The sequence below is a fragment of the Rhynchophorus ferrugineus genome, unplaced genomic scaffold (assembly GCF_030347505.1).
Source record: "Rhynchophorus ferrugineus isolate W39M unplaced genomic scaffold, kcgeb_rfMv2 rfM9, whole genome shotgun sequence".
Lineage (NCBI taxonomy): Eukaryota > Metazoa > Arthropoda > Insecta > Coleoptera > Curculionidae > Rhynchophorus > Rhynchophorus ferrugineus.
The window spans coordinates 3,047,003-3,066,237 of NW_027472588.1; the positions used below are offsets into that span (position 1 = coordinate 3,047,003).

At 31.2% G+C, this 19,235-nt stretch overlaps 2 protein-coding genes across 4 annotated transcripts; one reads left to right on the forward strand and one right to left on the reverse strand.

Annotated features, from left to right (window-relative positions):
• Positions 1-1,495: 1,495 nt before the first annotated feature.
• Positions 1,496-11,451, reverse strand: JMJD7 (Jumonji domain containing 7). 3 transcript variants are annotated; one of them, XM_076414142.1, is made up of 5 exons: positions 11,314-11,451; positions 9,023-9,191; positions 8,826-8,978; positions 1,982-2,148; positions 1,496-1,927 (listed from the first exon to the last, which is right to left on the reverse strand). In XM_076414142.1, exons 2-5 carry the CDS (start codon positions 9,121-9,123, stop codon positions 1,500-1,502), a joined length of 849 nt encoding a protein of 282 aa, XP_076270257.1. In that variant the 5' UTR covers positions 9,124-9,191; positions 11,314-11,451; the 3' UTR covers positions 1,496-1,499. The 3 variants fall into 3 exon arrangements, with proteins under 3 accessions (XP_076270257.1, XP_076270256.1, XP_076270258.1); XM_076414141.1 differs by having other exon boundaries at positions 11,060-11,316; XM_076414143.1 differs by lacking the exon at positions 8,826-8,978 and having other exon boundaries at positions 11,060-11,316.
• A 692-nt stretch (positions 11,452-12,143) lies between these two features.
• On the forward strand, positions 12,144-18,785 carry LOC143202524 (2',5'-phosphodiesterase 12). The gene is made up of 7 exons (XM_076414127.1): positions 12,144-12,288; positions 12,402-13,248; positions 13,304-13,428; positions 13,487-13,649; positions 14,810-15,092; positions 15,155-15,272; positions 17,313-18,785. Exons 2-7 carry the CDS (start codon positions 12,503-12,505, stop codon positions 17,564-17,566), a joined length of 1,689 nt encoding a protein of 562 aa, XP_076270242.1. The 5' UTR covers positions 12,144-12,288; positions 12,402-12,502; the 3' UTR covers positions 17,567-18,785.
• The last annotated feature ends 450 nt before the right edge of the window (positions 18,786-19,235 follow it).

Below are 19,235 nucleotides of genomic sequence, written 5' to 3' on the forward strand. Positions count from 1 at the left end.
TCCAAAAGGGGATGTTAAATGACGAAAACATTTTTAAAAAATCCACAAAATGATTTTGAATGACCGTGAATTGAAAATGAAGGAAATAGCAGACGCTCTAAATATATCAACTGAATGTCTACATCATATCATTCACGAATATTTGGGTATGAGAAAGCTCTGTGCAAAGTGGGTGCCGCGCGAGCTCACTTTTGATCAAAAACAACGACGAATTGATGATTCGGAGCAGTGTTTGAAGATGATCAACCGTAATAAACCCGAGTTTTGCGCCGATATGTGACAATGGATGAAACACGGCTCCATCATTTCACGACATATGACAGTCATCCGAGTGGACTGCACACGATGAACCCGCTCCAAAGCGTGGAAAAACAGTCCACTGGTGAGGTTATGGCGTCTATATTTTGGGATGCGTATGGAATAATTTTCATTAACTATCTTGAAAAAGGAAGGACCATCAACAGCGACTGTTACGTAGCGTCATTGAATCATTTGAAGGACGAAATAGCTTAAAAACGAATTTGAAGAAAAAGAAAGTGCTGCTTGTCTCACTAAGACAATGCACCGTGTCACAAGTCAGTGAAGACGATGGCAAAAATCCATGAATTGGGCTTCGAATTGCCTTCTTCATCCATCGTATTCTCCAGTTCTGCACAAAAAGTCCGCGATGGTATATGTTTATCCTTTAGGGATAACCCACATTAACCATTTTTATTGTTTACGTTTTACGTGAGAAAATGGCTTATTTACGAAGCTATTTTAAGCAATACGGCATTAATCCTTATCGAATTAAGTACCTTAAATACAGTGTGCAATTAATATAGATCAATATGGTTCCTTACAGCATGTAAATTAAACAAATATTTTCGGAGATATTACAAATTTAAAATTTGCGTTTAAAAATATGTAATGTAATAAAAATTGTATGAATTTAGATATTCCAAAGATAGCAGGAAATCTTCATAGTAAGTATAGGGGAAGAGGAATTGTTTTACTCCAAATTTAATGCGTGCAGGCCAAGGGCAGTAATGAATGAACCAAAAATACTGGATCGATTTTAATCATGTTTTCATTGAGTGACATAGGCATATATATTTTATGCCCGTGCAAAGTCGGAGCGGGCCGCTATGTTTTTATATACAACGTTCATATTTTTTCTGTAGTGTATTTAAATTAGTATCAGCATTGCACCCGTGCGAAGCCGGGGCGGGTCGCTAGTGTTGAATAAAAAAAACTAATTTTGCCAAAAAATGTGTTTTACTACGGTAGGCCGGGGACTTTTCAATTAATCTGTTAAGTATAATGCTAGTTTATAAATTTCTACAGAATATCACTTATTGAAGAGTTCTTTTACATGTCATTACAGATAAATCTCATCAAATATAATAGTCTTCTGGGTAGATTATGGAATGTTAAGAGAACAGTAATAAAAAAACATATTACGTCTGGTTCACTTACCTGTAGTCTAATTACTTGAGGTAAACAAAACACCAGGAAGATTAAAAATTCTTTATTGTACACATCTTGCTTAACATTTGATAGTAACAGAACGTCGGATTCGAATAGTCGATGTCGTACCAATAGTTAACGGCTATACACCCGTGACTCTGTCGGACGTGATGAAACCACAGACTGGGCAGGTAGAGAACATCACCCTTTCCAACCCGAACTTCGAAAGTCCTCGCTTTCTTGAAAAAATCGGGATAATCTCGCACCTGGTCGAACCGCAAAGGATCCACGGCTACCCACGATATGGTCTCTTGGTCTGGGACGCGTTCCACGTCGAAACCGTCGGGTCGCACGTTCGAGTACTTCCTGACAGGATAATTCTCGTAGGGCACGTAGGGAGTGTCCAGGGGAGGGACGAGGATGAAATCCTTATGGCCATCAATGACGCAGTAAATGTTCTCGTATGGGTCCTTATGCACTAGAAATAAAATGAAACAAAACGGGGAACACTCGAGGGTGCTGACGACCTTACTGCTGGTGACCGCTCTCTCGTCGCCCATCCAAAAATTGACAGCGTCCGGGGATTTATTAAACGCCTTCGATGCCCATGATATTTCAGTCTCGACGTCGGCCAAGAGCTCGGAAAAATGTTCGGTTAGATTAGAATTTTGCTGCTGAATATAACTGACGCAATTGGATCTAAAACGATATATAAATATAGATAGGAAGCGACGTGAAGAATATTATAGGTGTGTGAAAAAAGTAATCCAAGTTCTTTACCTTCTCAAAAAATGTACAATCTAATATTTTGTTACTTACTGGTGAGACTTCAGCTTACATAATGCCTTGTTTGAATTTATCAGTCAGAATAAATCCAATAATAAAACAAAACAGCCTAATTCCGAATAATCAGTTGGGATTCCGACAAAAATATTCGACCAGGATTACAGAATAACGGATATCATTGAACGTTCTTCGGAAGAAAAACAAATTTGTTTTGCAATAACCCAAGCCTTCGAAAAAGTTTGGTACCAGGGTACCTTGATATTATAAATTAAACAAAATGCTGCCAAAGCAATATGTAGAAATATTAACGTTATATATCTTCAATAGAATTTTCAAAATTAAACAAAAAGAAGAATATTGTGAACTAAAATTAATAACAGTAAGAATGCCTGAGGGCAACGTCTTAGGACCTATCCTCTATCTGATTTTTATCAGTGACATAACAAAACTCGAGAGAACTATGATAGCTACCGTTGTGGATGTTCCAGCATTGTTACATATAGCACTATATATAGCACTTTTTCCATATATTAGTCGTAAAAATTTCCGTTAAAGTTATCGCAGGTTAATGAAAATGTCAGGTGTTATAAAGAAATTTACGCTTAATCGAATTGTAGTATAATTTTATACAGCTACTAGTTTGTGAGTTATAGAAAAACGAACGTAAAAACGGTATTTTCAAAATAAAAATGAACTTCTGTTTATATCACATAAAAAATATTAATTCTACAGCAGTATAGCATGGATTTTTGTTTATTCCGACGCAAAATACATGTATTCTGAAAATTTTATCTTTACCTGAGGTTTTTCCATACATATAGTCGTGAAAATTTGCGATTTTTTAACATTTTTAGGTTTTTTGCTGTAATTTCCGTTAAAATAATCGCAACTTAATGAAAATTGCAGGTATTATAAAGAAATTTACGGTCAATCTAATGGTGGTATAGTAAATTTTATATAACACTTAGTTTGTAAGTTAAATAATGAAGATTGTACTTTCAAAAAATTAAAGGATTTTTGTTTATTTTAAATATTGTAAAAATTTTAAATTCTACAACAAAATAACATGGATTTTTGTTTCTTTCGGTTCAAAATACATATATTCTGAGAGTTTTATCTTTATCCGAGATTTAAAAAAATCCTTAATTTTTCCATATATATATAGTCGTGAAAATTTGCGATTTTTAACTATTTTTAGGTGTTTTGCTGTAATTTCCGTTAAAATAATTGCAGGCTAATGAAAATTGCAGGTATTATAAAGAAATGTACGGTCAATCTAATGGTGGTATAGTAAATTTTATATAACACTTAGTTTGTAAGTTAAATAATGAAGATTGTACTTTCAAAAAATTAAAGGATTTTTGTTTATTTTAAATATCGCAAAAATTTTAAATTCTCCAACAAAATAACATGGATTGATGTTTGTTTCTTTCGGTTCAAAATACATATATTCTGAGAGTTTTATCTTTATCCGAGATTTTAAAAAAATCGTTAATTTTTTCATATATATAGTCGTGAAAATTTGCACTTTTTAACTATTTTTAGGTGTTTTGCTGTCATTTCCGTTAAAATAATCGCAGCTTAATGAAAATTGCAGGTATTATAAAGAAATTTACGGTCAATCTAATGGTGGTATAGTAAATTTTATACAACACTTAGTTTGTAAGCTATATAATGAAAATTGTACTTTCAAAAAATGAATGGATTTTTGTTTATTTTAAATACCGTAAAAATTTTAAATTCTACAACAAAATAACATGGATTTTTGTTTATTTCGCAGCAAAATACATGTATTCTGAGAGTTTTATCTTTATCTGATTTTTCCATATATATAGTCGTGAAAATTTGCGATTTTCAACCATTTTTAGGGTTTTTGCTGTCATTTCTGTTAAAATAATTGCAGGTTAATGAAAATTACAGGTATTATAAAGAAATTTACGGTCGATCTAATGATGGTATAGTAAATTTTATACAACACGTAGTTTGTAAGTTATAAAATGAAAATTGTACTTTCAAAAAATGAATGGATTTTTGTTTATTTTAAATATCGTAAAAATTTTAAACTCTACAACAAAATTACATGGATTTTTGTTTATTTCGCCGCAAAATACAGGTATTCTGAAAGTTTTATCTTTATCTTTTTTTTTATTTCAATATAGTCTTGAAAATTTGCGATTTTCAACCATTTTTAGGGTTTTTGCTGTCATTTCCGTTAAAATAATTGCAGGTTAATGAAAATTACAGGTATTATAAAGAAATTTACGGTCGATCTAATGATGGTATAGTAAATTTTATACAACACGTAGTTTGTAAGTTATAAAATGAAAATTGTACTTTCAAAAAATGAATGGATTTTTGTTTATTTTATATATCGTAAAAATTTTAAACTCTACAACAAAATAACATGGATTTTTGTTTATTTCGCAGCAAAATACATGTATTCTGAGAGTTTTATCTTTATCTGATTTTTCCATATATATAGTCGTGAAAATTTGCGATTTTCAACAATTTTTAGGGTTTTTGCTGTCATTTCTGTTAAAATAATTGCAGGTTAATGAAAATTACAGGTATTATAAAGAAATTTACGGTCAATCTAATGGTGGTATAGTAAATTTTATACAACACTTAGTTTGTAAGTTATAAAATGAAAATTGTACTTTCAAAAAATGAATGGATTTTTGTTTATTTTAAATATCGTAAAAATTTTAAACTCTACAACAAAATTACATGGATTTTTGTTTATTTCGCCGCAAAATACAGGTATTCTGAAAATTTTATCTTTATCTTTTTTTTTATTTCAATATAGTCTTGAAAATTTGCGATTTTCAACCATTTTTAGGGTTTTTGCTGTCATTTCTGTTAAAATAATTGCAGGTTAATGAAAATTACAGGTATTATAAAGAAATTTACGGTCGATCTAATGATGGTATAGTAAATTTTATACAACACGTAGTTTGTAAGTTATAAAATGAAAATTGTACTTTCAAAAAATGAATGTATTTTTGTTTATTTTAAATATCGTAAAAATTTTAAACTCTACAACAAAATTACATGGATTTTTGTTTATTTCGCCGCAAAATTAGGTATTCTGAAAGTTTTATCTTTATCTTTTTTTTATTTCAATATAGTCTTGAAAATTTGCGATTTTCAACCATTTTTAGGGTTTTTGCTGTCATTTCTGTTAAAATAATTGCAGATTAATGAAAATTACAGGTATTATAAAGAAATTTACGGTCGATCTAATGATGGTATAGTAAATTTTATACAACACGTAGTTTGTAAGTTATAAAATGAAAATTGTACTTTCAAAAAATGAATGGATTTTTGTTTATTTTATATATCGTAAAAATTTTAAACTCTACAACAAAATAACATGGATTTTTGTTTATTTCGCAGCAAAATACATGTATTCTGAGAGTTTTATCTTTATCTGATTTTTCCATATATATAGTCGTGAAAATTTGCGATTTTCAACAATTTTTAGGGTTTTTGCTGTCATTTCTGTTAAAATAATTGCAGGTTAATGAAAATTACAGGTATTATAAAGAAATTTACGGTCGATCTAATGGTGGTATAGTAAATTTTATACAACACTTAGTTTGTAAGTTATAAAATGAAAATTGTACTTTCAAAAAAAATGAATGGATTTTTGTTTATTTTAAATATCGTAAAAATTTTAAACTCTACAACAAAATTACATGGATTTTTGTTTATTTCGCCGCAAAATACAGGTATTCTGAAAATTTTATCTTTATCTTTTTTTTTATTTCAATATAGTCTTGAAAATTTGCGATTTTCAACCATTTTTAGGGTTTTTGCTGTCATTTCTGTTAAAATAATTGCAGGTTAATGAAAATTACAGGTATTATAAAGAAATTTACGGTCGATCTAATGATGGTATAGTAAATTTTATACAACACGTAGTTTGTAAGTTATAAAATGAAAATTGTACTTTCAAAAAATGAATGTATTTTTGTTTATTTTAAATATCGTAAAAATTTTAAACTCTACAACAAAATTACATGGATTTTTGTTTATTTCGCCGCAAAATTAGGTATTCTGAAAGTTTTATCTTTATCTTTTTTTTATTTCAATATAGTCTTGAAAATTTGCGATTTTCAACCATTTTTAGGGTTTTTGCTGTCATTTCCGTTAAAATAATTGCAGGTTAATGAAAATTACAGGTATTATAAAGAAATTTACGGTCGATCTAATGATGGTATAGTAAATTTTATACAACACGTAGTTTGTAAGTTATAAAATGAAAATTGTACTTTCAAAAAATGAATGTATTTTTGTTTATTTTAAATATCGTAAAAATTTTAAACTCTACAACAAAATTACATGGATTTTTGTTTATTTCGCCGCAAAATTAGGTATTCTGAAAGTTTTATCTTTATCTTTTTTTTATTTCAATATAGTCTTGAAAATTTGCGATTTTCAACCATTTTTAGGGTTTTTGCTGTCATTTCCGTTAAAATAATTGCAGGTTAATGAAAATTACAGGTATTATAAAGAAATTTACGGTCGATCTAATGATGGTATAGTAAATTTTATACAACACGTAGTTTGTAAGTTATAAAATGAAAATTGTACTTTCAAAAAATGAATGTATTTTTGTTTATTTTAAATATCGTAAAAATTTTAAACTCTACAACAAAATTACATGGATTTTTGTTTATTTCGCCGCAAAATTAGGTATTCTGAAAGTTTTATCTTTATCTTTTTTTTATTTCAATATAGTCTTGAAAATTTGCGATTTTCAACCATTTTTAGGGTTTTTGCTGTCATTTCCGTTAAAATAATTGCAGGTTAATGAAAATTACAGGTATTATATAAGAAATTTACGGTCAATCTAATGGTGGTATAGTAAATTTTATACAACACGTAGTTTGTAAGTTATAAAATGAAAATTGTACTTTCAAAAAATGAATGGATTTTTGTTTATTTTAAATATCGTAAAAATTTTAAACTCTACAACAAAATTACATGGATTTTTGTTTATTTCGCCGCAAAATACAGGTATTCTGAAAGTTTTATCTTTATCTTTTTTTTTTATTTCAATATAGTCTTGAAAATTTGCGATTTTCAACCATTTTTAGGGTTTTTGCTGTCATTTCTGTTAAAATAATTGCAGGTTAATGAAAATTACAGGTATTATAAAGAAATTTACGGTCGATCTAATGATGGTATAGTAAATTTTATACAACACGTAGTTTGTAAGTTATAAAATGAAAATTGTACTTTCAAAAAATGAATGGATTTTTGATTCTTTCGGCTCAAAATACATTTATTCTAAGAGTTTTATCTTTATTCGAGATGTAAAAAATCAGCACTTTTTCTATATATAGTCGTGAGAATATTGGATTTTTGGTTATTTGTAAGAAAAAATGTCTATACCAAGCATCACTAAATTCACCTGATGAGAAGGAGGGGGGAATCCCAAAACAAAAGATCGATACTCTCATCAGCTATCAATACTTTGAAAGAAATTATCTACCTGCCATTCTTCTACATTACGATAGATGTGTTTTCTGGACGGCAAAGATGACTTGTTATGGGATTTCCCCATGTGTATTGTCCCATCGTAAAGACCCGGCATGCCCGTCGACATTTTTCTATAGTCACCTTCCTTTTCCGGCCATAAAAGTCAATCGACCCCCCAAATAGGCTAGATGACTATTCATTAAAAATTACTTTTCGGCTACTCATTCTTGCCGTGTTTATTTTACCCGTAACAAATGCTAAAAAATGGATTTGGAAGAAAAATTGACATAGGCAACAGTGCCATTTTAAATGTACGTCAATGTTGTTTTGGCGGCACTGAACAGTTTATATCGGTACAGATCTTAGTTATATATTATTTTAATAATTTCTTCTTGTTATATTTAGATAGTCTATTATATATATCTATGGTTAGATGGTCCCCAATATAATTATACATCGGTAAAAACTTCAATTAAATTGAGTATTTTCATTTCCAGGTAGAATAATATTATGGGCAAACCAATCGGTATAGTTTGAAAATCTATAATTTATTCGCAGCAACAAGACCATTGTAATGTAAGTACTACTTTAGGTACCATTATTGTCTGGAGTAAAAAAGAAAAAGAAAAATTGCATTTTCCAAATTAATTACTCATTGTCGCTTTTGGTTTAAACGATTTAAAAGTGATAAATTGGATGTTACTGATAAAGCACTGTCCGAACAACCAATTTGCTAGGTTTGCTTGGCGAAAATACAGCCCAAAGTCTCAAAAAACTTTTAGACAAGGAAAAAATCCAAATATAGGAAAAACGGCAACGACAGAAAATACCTGAAAATGTCAGACAAAAAACTATGCTACAATAATTCTAAAGGCCAAGAGTCGACATCCACTCGACAACAAAGTGGATTAATGATCAGAATTCATACAAATACCTAATACATATAAAATAAAGATAACAATAATCATAATGGGAAGAACAATTATTTGATGAAAATACACGTTTTGGCACATAAAAGTACATTAAAGACTAGTTTCTATTCGGTTTCTTACACTTAAAAAAAGAACGTGGATTACTTTCCTACACACCTCGCAGTTTCTTACGATTTCCTCTGAAGCAAATCGAGAAAACCCTCGAAATTCATCTCGACCTCCTCCGATAGAAAAAAGTATTTTTCGCCTTGGTACCTCGCCACTGCGTCCGCATATCCGTTGGGAGTCAAGGTGGCCGTGACCGATTTGTTACCAAAATGCTGTCTAAATTGAATTACAACGCTGACTTTGAAATAAATTATACAAACCTGAAGTAAACCGAATCCCACTTGTTCACCGCGGAGAAATGCTCGACACCACCTTTGATTAGAACTGGATGATTTCGGGACACGAAATCCCGGTAGAACATCAAGGCAAAGTCGTCATCTATGTCCGCTAGTGAAATCTCCGGCACTTCTTTATGGAAATAGAGTAAATCTGAAACCCATCGAATTGAAAACTCTGAAAATCATTAAGTTAATTATGTTTTTTTTTTTTTAAATCACTGCATATATTATGTAAACTGATATATTACTGATTAATATAGCTAATATTGACATATTTCATCTCGTGACATCGTTACGGAACTAAACATGAACAGTTAAAACAGATAAAACAGTTTTGAATCATCAAAATAAAACTGCTAACTGAGAAAACACAAGAAAAATATTTTAAGACATATGATAAATCGAAAGAAACAAAAATAGATTTGAATTTCCTTAAATTATCATCAAATTTACTTGAAAGTTGTCGCTGTTAACAATGTATTTTGTTTATATAGATATAATGTATTAGTTTGTTTTCCAAAAACCATTTAGTTTCATTATTTTATTTCTTTTTTATAAACCCAAAGTAATACTAAAATATAATATTGTTAATGTATATTAGCAATCATAAAACAAATTTGGTGCAAATACGAGGTTGCACTAAAAATTCAACAATTCATTAAGATTGTACTAAGCGTATCTAATAAAAATGTTATAAAAAATGTACACCAGCGCTTGTAAACTTTCAATCATTATAAATAAAATGTTTTCTGCCATACATGAATAACAACAAATTTTAATGGACTTGGCAACAATGGCGATTAGGTGTGGTCAAAAATATATTAGGTTATTTATGTGTATAGTACGCAAAATATTTTTTTAAAGTTATTACGTGTTAATAAGTATGGATTATCATGGTAATCCTCGAGCCGTGATAGACAATTTCAAGTGCTCACAGTGTGGTAAACATATATTCGTATCACCAATTACTACGAATAGCGATACAACATCTTACAAATGCGGTAGGTGTAGCTTTGTACCTTCGGATCACACTATAAGAATGAAGACGTTCGAGGAACTGGCATCATTCCTGAAGTTCCCATGTACAAACGAGGGCTGTGACGCGATCATACCTTGGGACGAAATAAGAAATCATGAAGCGACATGCCACCAACGCGTGATATCTTGCCCGTGCGGGGGTTGTCCTGATACGTATCCCATTAACAAGTTGGTTTCACACTTTCTCGTTAAACATCTAGACATAACGTCCACTAATAATAAGCAATTCAAAGCCACACGTAACGGCCTGCACCTCACACTGATCACATTCAAACAGCTATCATATCTATTGTTTTTCTACGAGGATCACAATACCGTATGGAGTAGTGTCTATTCGGTTAATGAACGACCGGATAATGTTTTTTTCCAAATTAACTTTAACGGTTTAAATAAAACGAAATCATTTTCATTTCGAGGTGAGATAATTCCTTTCAACGATCAAGAGCACTGCATCAACTGCTTGCGCGATATATGCCAGAAAGTCTTTCATAAAAATTCAAAGTTCTATCCGAATCGCAAGAAAAATATGACTTTCAGTATGAAAATATCAACAATAGAAGAATTACTTGGTTCTTTCATTGAGTATTGTTCAGTAAATATAATGGATGAAACAAAATTAACAGAAGATAAGCCCTCAGAAGGAATAAAAGGCAACAATCAGCATTCTCTATTAGAAGATCTGGAGTGTCCTATTTGTCAGGAACTAATGTGTGCTCCAATATACAGTTGTGAAATAGGACATGCCATTTGCAACATTTGCAAGAAAAAACTTACAAAGTGCCCTTTATGCGAGAACAAATTGACAGACTCAAGATGTTTTGCCCTAGAAGCTATTGCCCAAAAAGTTGAAAAGTTACATTGTAATCAGTGTTAAAAAATTATGCATATCAACCTTGTTATGTTAAATTTTAATATGCTTATTTTATATTATGAGGTATAGGGAATATAAACTTATTTTTGGATACCTATTTCACTTTTTACCTTCAGAATCCTTATATAGTTGTTGCAATGCTTCTTCAATAGTGTATAAATATTTTGCCATGATGAATAAGTATATGTAATGTTATAAAGAAAAAGTATAATCAAAGCTTGCCCTAAGCCTAAACTAAATTTCTTGTTACTAGTGTTGTTCAATTATGGTATATATCAATTACACTGACTAAGATTTATTGATTAAATGAGAATTTAATGAACTTTTTAATACATATATAGACTGAATGAGTATGGACACGTACCTCATATCTTCTTTTTCTTTTTTACCGTTGAATTAATGCTTTTTAATCTAATCTAATTAGACCATAGATATTTAAAACGACTTTTTTCTTTATTGAAATATACCAATTATGCTGCACATTCTGTGTTATTAACGAAATAAAACTCATAAAATATATTGATATTAATAAAAATATCAGGCAACTCAATATACGTTAGACCTAACAAAAAATAATTCCTCACAATTGCTTAATCTTTCAACAATTTAATTATACGATTTATTGACATTAAATTTTTTTCTTTTCGATTTTAAATTAAGAAAACATATTTATGCTAATTATTGTTTATATGAAAGAATGAATCCAAATACTATGTTGAATATTTATTATAGTTGTTCTAGCCTCATTTGATAATAAGGTTTTAAACTATCGATCGATAAACCATTATGTGTCATTTAGGTAGCCCTCAATCTAAATGTATTTTAATTTGTTATATATTTGACATTAATATTTACATGCAATTTACTGCATATAAGAAGCTGCAAAATATACCAAGAAATTGCTATTTAAAAAAAAATAGGGAAATAGAACAAAATTTTTTTTCTTCTTGCCGCATAAGGAGGGGAAAATTCTAATGTGTCAATAAGTAGTAGTTCTAGATGTAAATATCACCATGATGCCATAAGTTTTTCCATACAATTCAATTTTCGACAAACTCTAATTATCTAAATCAAAACCTATTATTTGCGTTGTTATTATTTTTTGTTGGTTTATTTTGGAAATCTTTTTTCAATGCTGTACAAAAGTCTTGTAATATTTGCATGTATATCTAGGCAACTTCAAAATCCTTACGTCAAACATAATTTTTCTTAATTCAATGTAGTTCTTTTGTGTCGATAAAATGTTGTAGATAATTTTATAGCCTAGAGTAGTAAACAAAAATTACATACCAAAATGATCGCGATCCAGCTTTAGCATTTCTGCTATTTATTTTAAAAGGTGGAATATGCCTTAGATTGTTGATGGGCTATATTTTTTTGTTTATTTTTTCCGTTATAACCTTTAATTAAATAATTTTGAATATCAGCATTACCAAAACTTTCAAATTTTAGACAATACTTGTTAGTGTTACATGTGGATCGAAGTAATTTATGTTGCAAGTATCAGTCAAATTTTCGGTGCTGATTCAAAATTAGCAACGTAAGGCTAGAATATGGGAGAACCGGGCAAGATAGCTTACATTAGAAGATTTTCGAACGCAAAGTGCGACTTTCGTTTCTTTCTTTCGTTAAAAAATAAACATGACGAGAAAATATCAAGAGAAATAATTGTTGCAGCCAGTGTAACAGAGTCATTAGCGTTTCTGATAGATGTTATTAAGAAGAACGTTGCGGAATGCCTTGAAAATAACAAGGAAAACACTCAAGATGATGATAAAGCTTTGCTATCGGGAAGTCAGTTATCCGAAGATATCTTGGTCCATTTTGTTCGGGACTCTAAGTTCTGCAGGGGAGATATACTGATAATGGAGTTCATAAACTTGACAAAAAATGGCTATAGAACATTCCTTCAAATATTAGACGACTATTATAGAGTGGTTGCGGATGCTCCCCTGGTACGTCATCTAGAGCTGCCTAGTGTTATTTTAGCTAATTACCCAGTGGAACCATCGAAATTTCATACATCCCTATGCAAGAAAAATTACTCAAAATTTAACTGGTATAGATCTCTAGACAAGGAGAAATGGGAGTTGGTGGGAAACAGCTTACAGTATTCAGTGAAGGAGGAGGATGTAGGATATTATTTGAAGCTTTCCTGTACCCTTTATGGTGAAAATAATATAAAAGGTCCATATGTTGAAGTAGTGTCTGAGTATAAGGTTGAAAAAATGATTGAATTTCCTGTATGTCCATTTGAAACTAGACATAAACTAACTCATAATCATTTACACGGGTTTAGGTGAGGAATTATAATGGTTTTATTATCACCTACATTACTCCTTTTGTATGTTCAGTTTCAGGGTAGTTTCTTATAATATACTCTCCGATCGTTATGCCACCCGCCTTCAATATAATTACTGCCCATTGAGAGCATTAAATATACACTACCGGAAACAGCTGGTAATGAAAGAACTTCGCGGTAAGCAAAAACTACCAATAATACGAGTTTATCTAACATAGCCCAGCTTAATTTTAAGGGTATAATGCTGATATAATTGCTCTCCAAGAGGTCGACAATCAACACTTCACCAGCTATTTCAAAAACGAGTTCAATGAGATGGGATTCAAGAGCCTATATCATCGAAAGGGCAATTGCATTCCTGAGGGTCTGTTGTGTGCTTTCAACAGACGAAGATACCGGTAAGTAAAATCTACTAAATTCCTTGGTTAAAAGAATTGCTGAATGAAAACTGTTAATAACTACTATTTTATTTGTCTAATATTTATTTTTTTAACTGAACTGGATACGCGATGTTGCCAGTTTCGTCTGGCCTTTTGTTTATACATCTACAGTTTCTTTTTCTACAGTACTTTATGGATAAGTAAGAGTTGCATGATTTGAATAAATTGGGAATATTACAAAATAATATAACAAATTGACTGATTTTAATAGTGGATTAATAAACTTGGTATTTCGTTTACTCTTAAAAATTTGTCTGAAAGTCTGAAACATAGACCGCGTTCAATATGCAGATTTATAGTAATTATCCAAGGAATGTATGGTATATATTCCCCATACATAAATACAATTTATATAATCTGGCAACATTGGGATCAAAAATATATTCATTTTGGTACTAATTTTGAGTAAAAGTCAGGAAATAACTGTTGATTTCTTTGTACGGCGGAAAACATTTTGTGTATAATGATTGAAGTTTACAAGCGCTAGTGTACATTAACAATATTATATTTTAGTATTACTTTGGGTTTATAAAAAATAAATTAAATAATGAAACTAAATGGTTTTTTGTCCTGTTTTAATATTACTTAAATGGTAATGGATAATATAATGAAGTAATTACTAAAAATGTTATATTATAAACAAATTAACGTATAAATAAAAATTATAACTTTCTTTTTAAAGAAATGTATTATTGTAAATAACAGTTTTATTTTTTGGGAAACGTTTGATAGTAAAAATATCAGTATTAGTAATGTTGGGCACAGTTTGTATATTTTAACAAAACGATATTATAAAAAAATGGTTTGATATAATAGAACTAAAATTCTTTAAATTGCCAAACAATTGTTCTGGGGGGAATAAAATATTGTACTATATTGAGTATATTATATTTCAGTTCTGTTCATCAAATTTCGTTCGATTGTCCAATTTAGCTAGCGATTTTATCGATCTGTGACCCGAAGCATTTTCCTGAAGTAGCTTGCGTGGTGGCGCCATCTAGATGTTGCTGATATCTCATCTTTTTGAGTTTCGTATAAAGTCTTTCTTATATGTGGTATATACGTACTATTTATAGGACTTAACGTATATTATGAGTTGCACGTAATATTGATTTCAGATTATTGGAATCGATGCATATAGTGTTCAAGTTAGAACTGGAAAGAAGGAAGGTTTTCGCCGGAGCATTCGGGTGGCTATCGCAGAACGCCGAGTTGATCAGGGAACTCAAGACTCAGAATACGTCGTTGCAGGTGACGGTGCTATGCGACAACACGACCAAGGACGTCATCATCGTCGGAAATACCCATCTGTACTATCATCCGGACGCCGACCACATAAGGTTGTTGCAAAGCTTCATGTCCACCACCATACTGAACTCTATCAAGAGCCGCCTGACTAGGGTAGGTATTTTCGAGACCGACGTCAAGTAGAGCCGTTGCGATAATATCCCTCGTTTTTCCAGGAATACATGAACGTGGGAGTGGTCTTTTGCGGCGACTTTAATAGTAATTCCGAGAAGTCCCTGTACAGATTCATGATCGACGGCACGATAGATCCGAAGCATCGTGATTGTTTAACAAGTAAGTCCACTAAGGTCTCGTGAAAGGGAGAAAACTCAGTAGGGGTCTTTGAGAAAAGTTTCACTAAGTCCAATGTCTAGATGGGGTTATAATCGCCCATTCCAGTAATTTAATTGGACAGTTTAAATCTCCATTATAGGAATCTGTAAGAAAGAAAACATTTTGCTGTGAGGACATTCGATTGGTTCTTTTATAAAATATGCCATGCAGGCGCGGCACGTTTCATTGGCCAATGAAATATAATTTATCAAAATATAATTTAATATATTAAATTATATTTATAAGAAAAACTTTGATCCGTGGCGAATACAATCAATTTAATGGAGGATCTATTTTTTTTTTCATCAACCATCGTCAATTCAATCATCAACTCGTCGTTTTTGGTTAAAAGTGTTCAAAGCTCGCGCGGCACCCACTTTGCACAGAGCTTTCTCATACCTAAATATTCGTGAATGATATGATGTACACGTTCAATTGGTATCTTTTGAGTGTCTGCTGTGTCATTAATTTCAATTTACGGCCACCCAAAATCATTTTGTGGATTTTTAAATGTTTTCGTCGGTAACAACTTTTTTGGGCGTCCACTGCGTTCGCCGTCTTCGATGCTTATTTCACCACGTCTAGACTATAGCATAACAATCCTTGATGCTTGATTTTCCTGGGGCAGTATCCGGAAACTCGGCATCAAGCCAAGTTTTTGCTTCAACTATATTTTTTCCCTTCAAAAAGTAATATTTTATCAACACGCAAAATTCCTTTTTATCCATTTTTTTCGCAATAAAAGTTTCTTCACTCAAAATGCTATAATTCACAAACTAATGATCCATCTGTGTGTCAGGCCGGGGACTTTTCGATTGGTCTGTTATACTGTGGTACAACCTAAAATTTTGTTTGTGTAAGAACGTCTGGAATATATAATCCGTTCTACAAAACAGTGAATTCACGTCATCTAAATGTATGACGTCAAAACATCGCAATGTTGCCGCATCCACTTTGAGATTTGGTTATTTTCGTTTTGATATACAACAAAATTCTAATTTAAATAAAATAATGAAACAAAAAATTATAAAATATAATTTATATTAAAGGTTTATTATTAAATAACATTTGCCGGCTTATAACTTTTGAAGAATATTGCAGACGTTTGACATCCAGTCGAATTTTGTAAACTGATTCAAACATATTCAGATTCGAACGTATCGGATAGTGTTCTATCTTTTTTTAACTGCAATGAAATTAGAAGGGAAATATTTCCCGATTTTAAAAGGAATTTACAATTTGCGATAAGTAATACATTCGACATCATGATGACGTGAGTTGAACAGTCGAGACACGTCATCAATATCTATAATGCAGCGTTGCCGCACCAAATTTAAGTTTTAGTTTATTTTGACTCTGACAATAAAATGCTAATGTAAATAAAATAATGAAACAAAGATAATATTATAAAATATATTTTATTTTAATATTATAGTACATCTAATCCATATTTATTGAAGGACTTAAATTACAATTGACTAAACAGGCGCAATAGTTTGTAGATTAGAGTTGTTTCATTATCTTTAAATTGACATATGACAATGGTGTCGACCAGTACCAACACAAATCGAATTTTATAGACCGATTTGGTTTCATGTTCGGGCGCATGACACTTCACTCTGTATCTCTACTAGAGTAAAGCTAATTTTGTTTTATTGGAAGGACTATATATAGAGTCAAGTTGGAGTTTCTCAACTTCTGGTAATACATCTCCCGTCAGTAAAGAATGTAAATTGTCTAAAGCATCCTTGTGTTTATTCCGTTTACAATTGTTTTAAAGGCGAATGAGATGAAAATAAAAAAACTTATAACGCTTTATGAAAAATGACGTTCAAAATAAATAGACAACAAACACACCATAGAAACGAAATGAACCAATCAAAAGCCTTCGCTGCTCTTAGCGTAACGATGAGAACACTAGTGACATCTAGATATTGGCCTCTATTCTATCCGTGGGTCTATTCACGGCTTACCGGGTTGCTTTTCTCGTTGCCGTTGCAGTTTCCCCAACCGGACACGCGTCGATCTACCACAATTTCATCTTGGAAAGCGCCAGCGGCCTGCCAAAGTACACCAATTACACCTTGGATTTCAAGGACTGTTTGGACTATATTTTCGTGGAAAGAAACAAGTTCTCCGTCCTACGGAACGTTCCGGTAACCGGTCCCGAGGTACTGGAACAGTACGCCGGGCTGCCCAACGAGTTCTTCCCCTCCGACCACCTGGCCCTTGTTGTCGACCTTCAAACTAAATAAATAGTACACATCGAGTGCCTTCGTGTTGTTTCTGTTCGACAAATGAATGTTTGTAAATGTCCATGAGCTAATTTAATACCAATCTAGAAATCTTTAGTTGTAAATTATTTCACGGTCTATTCACTCGATACGCAACGGGTAATGAGCGTGACGATTTTAAGTCTCAATATCTGTAAAATTATTATAGATCGCGGCCTTCTTGACTGGCGTCTTTCAGACAGTCGTCAATGTTAGATCCACATTACATATTTGTCATATATCAAACGCATATATCCTTTTTTAAATATTCCGTATATCGGCGTTTGTTTTATTTTCGTTGACGACTGTCGTGTCGAACCCAGTCATGTCAAATCGGTTGCAAAAAGGTCGAAATTCTTGTTGAATACTCATGATTTTCTCGTTACCGTGACCAATTGATAGATGTTATTTTAAAAACCACTTTATAATTGTTTTTTTTTTGGCCCAATTTAAGGGGTTTAGTTAAAAAGTTATAGTTAATAGATCTATATTTGTTTGTAACTTGAAAAGGTTGATAGCAGGTTCCGTTTTTTATAATAAAATAAACAAATATAAATATTTAGATTATTATTGATCTGTTTCATTTAACGTAAAATTGAGTAGATATTTTAACTGTTACCTGGCATGTTACCGAGTATTATCGAACCTGTCAACTATGCAATCGTTATTTATATCGTTGCCATGGCAAGGCTATTTTTCAATTTAACTGTATAGACTTAGTATTGATAGGATATGACGGATTCATTGCTATGCTGTATTAATTTTTCTATTTCAGAGAAAACACTTTTTATATTTTATTATTTTAGAAGTTTAATAAAACGAGTTAGTAATTAGCATGGTAAGTTTTTTTTATTCAGTAAAATTAAAATATAGGTTACATTTTGACGAGAACCAAATTAGATCACTTTAAATATTATTATACTTTAGTTGACCGCTGTCAATGTCGAACCCAGTCATATCAAATCGGTTGCAAAAAGGCCGAAATTCTTATTGAATACTGATGATTTTCCCGTTACCTTGACCAACCGATAAGTGTTATTTTAAAAACTGCTTTATAATTGTTTTTTTTGGCCCAATTTAAACGGTTTTGTTAAGTTATAGTTAGTAGATCTATATTTGTTTGTAACTTGAAAAGGTTGATAGCAGGTTCCGTTTTTTATAATGAGAAAGAAGCAAATATAAATATTTATACTATTATTGACCTGTTTGTTTCATTTAATGTAAAATAGAATAAATATTTTAACTGTTACCCGGAACTTTGTCCAGTATTATCGAATGCCTGTCAACTACGCAATTGTTATTTATGTCGTTGCCATGGCAACGCTATTTTTCAATTTAACTCTATAGACTCAATATTGATAGGATATGACGGATTCGTTGCTATGCTGTATTAATTTTTCTATTTCAGAGAAAACACTTTTTATATTTTACTATTTTAGAAGTTTAATAAAACGAGTTAGTAATTAGTATGGTAAGTTTTTTTTATTCAGAAAATATATGTTACATTTTGACGAGAAACAAATTAGATAACTTTAAATATTATATATACTTTAGTTGACCGCTGTCAATGTCGAACCCAGTCATGTCAAATCGGTTGCAAAAAGGCCGAAATTCTTATTGAATACTGATGATTTTCCCGTTATGTTGACCA

Excerpts from the sequence above, each read along its gene's own strand:
- JMJD7 (XM_076414141.1), bottom strand. The coding sequence starts at position 11,120 with ATGGCAAAATATTTATACACTATTGAAGAAGCATTGCAACAACTATAT. Across the intron at positions 9,192-11,059 it reads ACTATATAAGGATTCTGAAG|ATTTACTCTATTTCCATAAA; the intron begins GTAAAAAGTGAA and ends GATGGGTTTCAG. Across the intron at positions 2,149-8,825 it reads GATTTGCTTCAGAGGAAATC|ATCCAATTGCGTCAGTTATA; the intron begins GTAAGAAACTGC and ends ATATCGTTTTAG.
- LOC143202524 (XM_076414127.1), top strand. The coding sequence starts at position 12,503 with ATGGGAGAACCGGGCAAGATAGCTTACATTAGAAGATTTTCGAACGCA. Across the intron at positions 13,429-13,486 it reads GGTAATGAAAGAACTTCGCG|GGTATAATGCTGATATAATT; the intron begins GTAAGCAAAAAC and ends CTTAATTTTAAG. Across the intron at positions 15,273-17,312 it reads GCATCGTGATTGTTTAACAA|TTTCCCCAACCGGACACGCG; the intron begins GTAAGTCCACTA and ends TTGCCGTTGCAG.